The sequence below is a fragment of the Haplochromis burtoni genome, unplaced genomic scaffold (genome assembly GCF_018398535.1).
Source record: "Haplochromis burtoni strain Fernald_Lab_line unplaced genomic scaffold, NCSU_Asbu1 Contig_1174, whole genome shotgun sequence".
Taxonomy (NCBI): Eukaryota; Metazoa; Chordata; class Actinopteri; order Cichliformes; family Cichlidae; genus Haplochromis; species Haplochromis burtoni.
In genome coordinates, this window is record NW_024583535.1 from 55,295 (window position 1) to 65,244 (window position 9,950).

The window sequence follows — 9,950 nt, forward strand, 5'->3', positions numbered from 1 at the left end:
GTAAGTTCAACGAGAAACAGTTGATCTTTCACGGTAACACATTACGTTACTCTGATTATTGTATGAGTCACAGTAACTAAAGGACCTGCATGTCGCGTGCTATCCGGGGAGATATTATCACAGTAACTAAAGGACGATAAGGAAGCACTGCAGTCCAACGTCCACAGACTGTCAGACGTGCACCAGTCTCTCCAGCATCTCTCACACCTTCACTGTTTAAAGTTTAACAATTTAGCAGATTTTCTTTAAAGGAAGCAAAGGAGATAAAAATACACCATCAAAGTCAGAGGTCACATACAACAGCTGCCATGAGGGGGGAAACCAAAACACTTCCTCATCAGCCTGCTGAGGGTTCTTTTATTGATTCTTCTGAGAAAACACGGCTTCTGGTGTGTTCCTCATTAGACAATGGCTGCTGCCCTCCTCCTCTGTCTTTCTGAGGATTTAAATAACACACTTACCAGAGTACCCCACACACATGTGTGCCTGCTGCTAAACTCATCTGTTATGCAAAAGACAAAAATCTGTTGATCCGTTCTTTGCTGTTTGAAATGTGTGTGAAGCTGCAGACGGCAGACTTCCCCCCAACAGGACAGCAGGCGAGAGGAATGCAGGGCAACACGAGCAGCATGACTCAGCAACAGTACGTCGCCATCTTTGAGTGGAATAAGGCGCTCAGTACCCTCTCTGCTATCTCTGCTTTGTGCGAGCGCACATTTGTGAAGTTGTGCCCTTGATCTGCATAATATCCACACTTCTGAAAGGCCAGCAAAGTGCACCATGATGAGGCCCATCGACCAGGCCAGCACAACGCAGTGTGGAAAAGATCACGGGAAAGAAAGGGGAAGGGAGCTAGAAGAGTCAGCGCAGCTTTAGGTTCTTCCTGAACAAGTTAGCAGTGTTGAAGGACCCGTGGGTTTCTGAAAAGACTGCAGTAATTAAGAGGATGTGATGGTTTCTAAATATAAAACTCTCTCCTCAGTCAGGCCACACCAACCCAGCCAAAACAAATAAATTACTGTGTGAAAACTACCACATATGTAAAAGCACAGAGTTACATGTAAAGATAACTGTCGTCACACACTCGTGCTAACACGTTAGCACCTGTGGTCAGAGACAGTGTCCTCTCCGAGATCTTATCACTGTGTAAACAGACTGTTGAGGAAAGGACTGTTGGTGGTTCAGTTGTGAACAGTTGATTGTTTGTAGACCACACAGTGACCGAGGAGACAGCAGAGCAAAACATCTAAAATATGCGGCTGAATGAATCATACGGTGGTTAGCATGTTTCCTCTTTATGATGAGAAATGAACAATAACTAAACAAACAGCTGAATACATTCCTCCGTCTGATCTCTCTGCTCTGCTGCAAAATCATCTTCTACAGAGACTCCAGCGTTGTTGTTGATCAGTGTTTCACATTAGAAATGAAGAACCGAGGTTGTAAAGAGAATCCTGTGAGACCTTTGAGTTACTGTGTCCCTGCTGTCAGCTGTTAGACATCCAGACGGTCCAAAAACAGACCTGGATTTAACTCTGTGTGAAAGTTTACAGGCTTCAGTTTAAAAAAGCATCATGAAGAAGAGTTACTCACACAGCACAGCACACGAACACACAGCAGCACCAACGACACTGACCTGAGGCATCCCATTTAAGGTACACCCCACCCTGCCCTGACTTGTCTCTGGGGAGGGGCATGTTTGTCCTTCTGTGGAAGTCTTTTACCGAGGACTCCACACCATCACTGTTACAGCAGCTTCCTGTCAGCGACTGGTTTGATGAAAGGTGCTGTTGTTGCATCTCAGCAGTTTATGTGGGACATTCCTCTGGTCCCAGTGGTCCCAGTGGTCCCAGTGGCTCACTTGGCATGATTGTTATGCTTCACATCACAGTTTGCTATGTTTAATGACTCGGACAGATTATAAGAGTCCCATTGTTTGTTTAAGTCACGGTCCTGTTAGAGTCTGCATTTCTCTGTGTGAGCTGAATTTTAGCTGGAAATGTTTCTGCCTTTACTACAAAGCAGCAGCAGGGCATGCTGGGAAATATACTACTGCTACTTCTGCTCCTTTCTGTCATTTGTACAAAAACCCACGAACCTGTTGAATAAACTATGTATAATATATTGAACATACAATACAAATCACACCCAGAAGAAAAATCTTCTCCAGTAAAACCTGCCTGACTACATAACAGCGCCGCCCTGCTCACTGATCCACTCACCTGTTATAATAACACACTTACTCAGGCTTATTATCTGATGGCTGTGATTATGCACTCCTATTGTGTCAATTTATATTAATATTTATACAGAAATGTTTATTTTACATATACTGTAAATATCACACACACACGAAACCTGAATAGTGACCAAGAGCACGTGAGAGCACACAGAGCTGCACTGAATGAGTCGCATTGACCTGCTTGTCAAACTGTTCATAAGAACGTGAGCTTGTTTAACCGCGAGTGATGAAAAGAGCAGCTCTGTGTCATCAAACACATTTCACCTTTAAGGCTGTTAACTGTGCTGATGATCTCCAGGAGAAATGTGATGAAGAGTGTGTGTGTGTGTGTGTCGTGTTTTGTTTGTGTGTTTTGTTTCTCTGTGTGTGTGTGTGTGTGTGTGTGTGTGTGTGTGTGTGTCGTGTGTGTGTGTGTGTGTGTGAGTGTTTGTGTGTGTGTTCCTGCAGTATATTGCAAGTAAACCTGACAAGTTTGGGATCAAGTTTTGGGTGGCTTGCGACCTAAAATCCAAGTACATTTGCAATGTCTTCCCATATCTTGGCAAGGACCCCAGTCGTCCCACTGGGGAGAGACTTTCTGAAAATGTCGTAATGAGGCTGATGGAACCATTCCTAGACAAGGGCAGAAATGTTACCACGGACAATTTTTTCACATCGCTTTCACTGGCACAAAAACTTCTTAGACGGAAAACCACCATCCTCGGCACAGTCAACAGGATTCGCAGGGAAATTCCTCAATCCACTAGACAGACAGATCGCAATGAATTCACCACTCAGGTATGTTGCAGGTCTTTTGTGGTTCTATGTTTATGTGTTTCATTGTGTGTAAAAGGGCTATGGAAATAACAATTTATCTTATTTCTTAGGTGTTTTCAACCTCTGCTGCCACGCTGACGGCGTATGCGGCCAAACGGAAGAAGACAGTCTATATTCTTAGCAGCATGCACAGCGTGGTTCAGACTGATAACACCACCAAAAGGAAGCCAAACACTGTCACCCTTTACAACAAAACAAAGTGTGGCGTGGATGTGATGGACCAGATGGTTCGGGAGTACACTGTCCGCAAAGGAACACGGCGCTGGCCAGTCGCCGTTATCATTGCAGGCCACTGGGCGTTTATTGTCTTATGTAGTCTGGAGTGAGGGATGGTGGTGTCAGTTTTCTCTGTGGTGGGGTTGGGTGGACTGTCCTGGGCTCTGTGGGGCCGGGAGGCGCTGCTGCATTGGGCCCGGTCTGGATGGGCCTGGGCCCCCTTTCCCTGGCGGGTCGCGGAGTTGTGGGGTGCCTACTGGGGTCACGGGGGAGCTGGCCCCAGGGAGGGGTCACTCTGCCCCTCCCTTCCTTCCCTCCCCATCTCCAGCTGCCTCCCTCTTCCCGCTCCACCACAACCACCCACACATGCAGGAGCCTTGGAGTAGGGGTATGTCACCAGGGTGCAGAGGAGGCTACCCCCCCCTCTGTCCCCTTCTGGCTGCCTCTGCCTCAATTTTATCCCACAACTTAGACATTCACATTACTCACACTCTCATTACACATACATATAGGATCTTGGGGGTGGGCACGATACACGGAATCCAAAGTTACCATCAGGGTGTACACCCCACCCCTGGCGTCGTTGCCCACCTCTCAATGTTAAATACACGTAGACATTGAGGGCTAGCAGGAGGGACCATGCGCTTACCTGCTGCTCTCTGGCAGGTAGCTCCATGCCCTCCTGGGTTTTAAATGCACCTTAGAACACACATGCATCAACACCACAATGAGCGGGTGGAGGGAGGTTTGGAGTCTTCTCTCACCCCCATTCTCTGCGGCCTGCTGGAGCGGGGGGGCTAGGAGGAGGAGTTGGCCGTCCGACTGCGGTCTGGAGTGTGGGGCCTCCCTGCTGCTGCGGAGTCGGGGCGGTCTGCCTCCCCCACCGCAGGGAAAAGGGTAACACCACCTGGGTCTGGGTGCAGTTCCCCCCTCCAGGGGCAAGGGTACCTAGACCCGGTTTGTAGAGTACGCTTGGGGAGTGTGATCGTGTGATACAGCGTCTCTTTATGTCTGTCTCCACGTCGGTTGAGTGTGGAGAGTGCACATGAGAGCATGAGGGTGGGAATGGATGTTTGTGTCTGTGTCATATGTCAGGTTGGGTGATCAGACGCCACCTCTCTGGGGACATCTCAGGCCCTCCAAGGTTTGGAGGCCTATCTCCCCCCACCACCACTTCCCCTGCCAGTGGCGGACTCCCTCAGACATCGGTGCGTTGGTGGTTCTTTGTGTCTGGGGTGGGCGTCCGGGTACACACCAGCTCACTCCTTGGCGGCCGCTTATCGGGGCCTGGAGCCTGGGGCTCTGCTCGGGCCACTTCGGAGGTGGGGTGCCCCCGGCCTCTCGGCCTGGGGCTCGGTCACTCAGGCACAGCTGGCTGCCGGCGGAGCTCACGGGCGCGTCACTGCAACTCCCCCTGGCTTCTGCTCCGCGGCTGCTGAGTGAGCCCTCATCTGGGACTCTCCTCAGCTCTTTCTGGGACAGTGGCGCGGCTGCCCCTCTGTTGGTCTTCCTTGGTCTCTTGTGTTCTGGGGGCCTCTGGATGTCTGGAGTTTTGATCTCCTCCATACCTGCTTCATGCCCTGGAGGACGGGGCTGTGGCCCCCCCACACCCTCTAGCAGATCATTACATGAAGGAACCTTTTAAAAAAACAAGCGCATCCATGCTCACAGGTGTACACAGGGTGATTACACCCACAAACTACACCCTTTTTGGCTCCTAATGACACATTTATCATCTACACTTTGTGTGACCTGATCAGATCGGTCACGGCTGCTCTGTAAACTCTGTTTATGAAAGTAAGCAGCTGATTGAAACCAGTGCTTTATAAACGGGAGCGGACATCATGGGGGATGTGACAGCTCCTCAGTCACGTCATTATGTGCACCGTGGGCTCAGCACCAGCCGGGCTCGCCGTCACACCCAGACTGAAGCCATTCATTGTTCCTGCAGCAGTGTGTGCGCCTCAGGTCACAACAGGCACAGAGCTAAACATTTAAATACGATGTGTACAATTAAACTAGCTTCAGGCAGTTTCAATCCAAACGCTGCTTTCAGCAGCTGATTGTTTAAATATTAACTTGTGTGTAATCTTCATGCTTTTCATACCAGAAGACCAGCAGCGAGACAGGAGACGACATGAAGCCATGGAGTGTGACCACAGCAGGGAAATGTGTTACCATCAGTGTGTGCGATAAAACTGTAACGCTTCCTGTTAAGCCGTCTCACAGCTGCAGTAAAACTGAACCAGAATCAGGTCTGGCAACAGAACTATGAAAGAGTTCGGACTTTCTTTTTACCAGGACTTTATAAAAGGAATATCTGAGGAATATCAGGGAGGTGTCCAAAAACCCGCCCACGCTCAGTCTCACTGATCTCCAGAGAGACGCCCTCTTCATCCATCAACTGGAGCCAAATGTTGGACACTTGTTCCTCACTATCATTCACACTTCATGCAAAGGTCCCTTCACAGAAATCAAACGTACACTCTTCTAACAGTCAGGAAGTTCTTTCCTCGTGATGGCTCATCTGTAAAAATGCTCCGTGTTTATAATGACAGTAGACTTTGTGTCCACAGCTGATACAGAGTGTAGCTGTATGTAAGTGACCACCAACCAGTGCACGGTTACGTCCTGAATGTTGTTAGAGCAGAAGCCCTAATTACTCCTGGCGTCAAATTCAGTCAGGATTACAGATTACTGACACAGATTACTGATTACATCTGCGGTCTGTGACAACAGTGAGCCCCGCGGCTTCAAACCACAGACTGTATATAAAAGATCAACAACATGACAGCTGACAAACTGCCAAAAGAAATCCTGATGTTCAAGGATCAACTTGATCAAACAAAACAAATGAAGTAAAAGTGAATTGATTCTAATCCCATCTTTATTTAAATGGGTGCAAATGTAAGTTTATAACCAGAATTTTATCCACCAGCCGTACAAACACGTGAAATTCTCAGTAAATCAGCATCATTCAGTCTCACTGTGGTTTTTACAACAACATCAAAGAAAAGGAAAAACTACCAAAGATCAATCATGTAAAGTCTGTCACACACACTTCACAGGGAGTCTGTACTCTTTGGAAATGTCTTTTATTGCAATATTATTACAACAGTAAACACCAAACAGCCCGGTCTGTCAGAGCTCTTCAAGTTTCCTCAGAATCAGTTTTGGTTTGTTTGGAAAGACGTCATTCCTGTTTGGTTTAAATATCCAGGAATATCCAGGAATCGTTTGACATCCAGGGCCACTTACAGCCCACGTTGATCTTAAGTGAGCGAGACGAGTGAAGCTAACTACACATTTAATCCCTGAGATATTTTAACATGACAGAAGAAGAAGAAGTGCCAGAACAGGAGAACATCTCAGCGTTTCTACGAGATTAATGCGTAAAATTACAGAAATATTGTGGATCTTTGGTGTTATCAGAGACTGACATCCAGAATCAGTGTAACATGTAGATATTCAGTACCTGATGAAGAAAATGTAAAAGCAGCACTGCATATCAGAAAGAGCAGGTCCACTGAGATGCATGTGCCAGACTTTAAAAACCTACGACTCTCTCCATGGATGTTCCAGGTTCACAGTGCAGCAGCTGCTCTTTGGATCTTTTATAGACAAATGTCTTAAAGAGACAGACAGTAAAGACAGAGGCCATGTTTACTGTTATTTACTGCTATTTACTGCTCGCTGTCAGGTCCGCAGCATTAAACACGACCTTTGTAACGCTGGACGTCTGTGGGAGGTCCGTTACACAGCTGTATCTGCACAGCTGTATCTGCACAGCTGTATCTGCACAGCTGTATCTGCACAGCTGTATCCGTGTACATTCTCCTGTCCGGAGGATCTTCCAGGATCTTCTTGATCACACTCTGCGTACCGAACCCGAAACCTTTCTGTGAACAAAAGAAAACACAAAATACGACTGATGACAGTGGATCGCGTGTTAAAGACGTCACGGCATCTCTCTGAAAGAAGAAGAGCAGCTCTGCAGACGCATCAACACTGAACATCTCACTGAGGTTTAGTCGAGCTCTTTCTACAGATCCAGACTGAAAACTACGGACACAAGAGATGCTGACTGTGACTCCTAATGTCTCTCAGTGTGGTGGACACTTCATTAAGTTCATATTAACAACCAGCTGCAGCTGATGCCTGCAGGCTGCTGACCACAGCGTGTGATGGTATTTGTTGTAATATCTGGATAAAAGCTAGAAATGATCAAACCTTCAAAGGATTTTGAAATCTGACTTCCTGGTTTTGCTTTCAGTGACACAGACTGAGAATCTGTCAGCTCATCGTGTCTCATAGTGAGAAAGTTCATTCATCACAGGTGAAGGTAACCCCACAGGAAACTAACCCTAACCCACACTCTTACTTTTACGCTCAAACTGACCTTTGATTTGCTCACGATATTTAAACAGCAGCACAGCACAGCCGACAAGAACGGCGAACACAATCAGTACAGCAACACCAACGATCCAGAGTATCCAGGGTATCCAGTTCTTTGGAGGCGTAGTTGGTTTTGGACCTGGAACAGATGAAAAGGAGACAACAAGTAGTTTCACTAAAATCAATGATGTTTATTTCAATGATGAAATATTAAATATTATAACTAAAAATATAATTAGGAAATCCAAGTACATCACAAAAAATAGACACTGTGAATTAAGAAAGGCGCTGCCAGAGCAATATAAAAATATAAAACCTGCCCATGTCTGCAGTAATAAATGCTGATGTTTCCATACTGATATATGGAAACGCGCCCTCGCTGAAAACTCACCAGCGGTGCTGTGATCAGCTGACGTTTGTGTTGGTGTTGCCGGTGTTGAAGAATAACTGGACGGTTCTGGGGAAACAGGAGGAGTTCATTTACAGCAAACTCAAATATCTCAGATCAAACAATAACCTCAGCAGCTGAAACACTCAGCGAGCTGAGGTGTGACGGTGGTGGGAAATCACACTCTGAACAATAATGTGCACAAATGAATGTGTGAAACAGAAGAATCTGTTAAACAGCCGCCCGCCTCATGAGCTCACGTGTGTAATTAAATTGATTTTGGCCGTGTTTAAATTTTGCTGTGTGCATGATATAACATTATCACTCATGACAGTATTAAAGGAAAAGCTTATAAAGTTTAAATGAAACTCCATTTCCCATCAGCCTCTGACTGTCACAGAGTCACTGTCACATCTGATAATGAGTTAATGATGCTGATGCTTTTATTGTGAAGGATGCTGAAAGGGTTGTTAATGTGACTTCATGATGTGACATTTCTATAATAAGAAGAAATAATGGTGAATAATGTGATGCTAACTAAAGTGAGTATGTCCCCAGTGTGTTTGTGTTGCGTGACTATTTTACTACTGACCCACAACAGTCACAATAAATTCTTTCACGATCCCCTCGGTCTCATTGAAGAGCTGCCTCTGATAACGTCCGCTGTCATTAGCAGTGAGGGACCGAATGATGAGTGATCCGGTCTTTTCATCCAGCTGGTGCTTGTCTGTTGCATTTTTTCTCCATTCTCCAGCATCATAGTGGATTAAGACGGTAGTGGTTCCCCCTTGAACATGAGACCAGATGATCTCATATTCACCGATCAGCTGAGTGTCTGGAGTGTCGAGTTTCAGGGTCTCCCCAAAGCTCCCAGTCAGTGATTCATCAGATCGAACAGCTGCCCCTGAGAGAGACACAGAGCAGGGCAACGGGAATCAAACCTTTGTTCGTTTGTCCTTATTTGATCTGAATTGTTTTAGAAGCAACACGTTTCACTTTTCATGTTGTCACATTTTTCCTGCCATTAAAGAACAATTCATCCATGCTAATGCTAGAAGGGGAGCGATAACTGTGATATCTCAGCTGTGATATTTGAAACCATATTACTGTGAGCTTTAAGTAGAATCTTTGGCAGGCCGGGTCTCCATCAGGCCAACATGTCTCTGCCTGCAGTTGAGTTTGATGAAAATCATTTGTAAATTATTTTTGTCTGTTAAAGACTCATTAAAGTTGACCTAGTTTCACCAACAGACATCAGGCATTTATAATTATATACTGATATGAGAAGCAATGATACAATAAGTAATAAAAACAGTTCACACATCTTCTACATGAAGCTTTCTTTCATCTCCTCCAGAAACTGATGGTTTTTAAAGAAAAAGAAGACACACACACACACACACACACACACATCTTGTGTGCTCGCGCGCATGGACATTCGTGAGGTTGCATCATTATAAACACATCCTTTAAAGTTCAGTCTGCTGAGGCTTCGACACCAAACATGCAGGCATGGTGAGCACGCTGGAGGAGATAACTCCAGGTAGTGTGGGCGCTTGTTCTGTGAGAACATCTCCACCTCCATCAAGGTCACAAACACCAGAACAGCAGCGTACTGCACCGGTGTCCAGAGCTCCCACGGAAATTTAAGTCAGCACATCCTGGCTCCACAGACGTGCTAAGGGCCAGTGGCGGTGCTAGCCTGTTTGGCGCTCTGGGCGAACACTCCCTCCGGTGCTTGGATTTACAACATTATGAATGAAATGTGCTCTATTTGGAAGCAGCCGGCCCCTTTGCCCATTTGCTGGGAGTAAGGGCGCCCTCCGTTCGCGAGCTGCGCCTGCTGCTTGCGGCACAGGGAGGAGAGGGCGGGGCGGCGGGGGATTCTCTGAC

The 9,950-nt window shown here is 46.5% G+C and overlaps 1 protein-coding gene across 1 annotated transcript in view; it reads right to left on the reverse strand.

The window, feature by feature from the left end:
* Positions 1-6,353: 6,353 nt before the first annotated feature.
* The window catches only part of LOC121813133, a gene marked incomplete at its 5' end in the record, with an annotated part of 5,756 nt that continues 2,159 nt past the window's right edge, over positions 6,354-9,950 (reverse strand). The window contains 4 exon segments of the mRNA XM_042216659.1: positions 6,354-7,173; positions 7,674-7,808; positions 8,061-8,126; positions 8,650-8,961. Of these exon segments, the coding sequence (XP_042072593.1) occupies positions 7,028-7,173; positions 7,674-7,808; positions 8,061-8,126; positions 8,650-8,961 (659 nt within the window).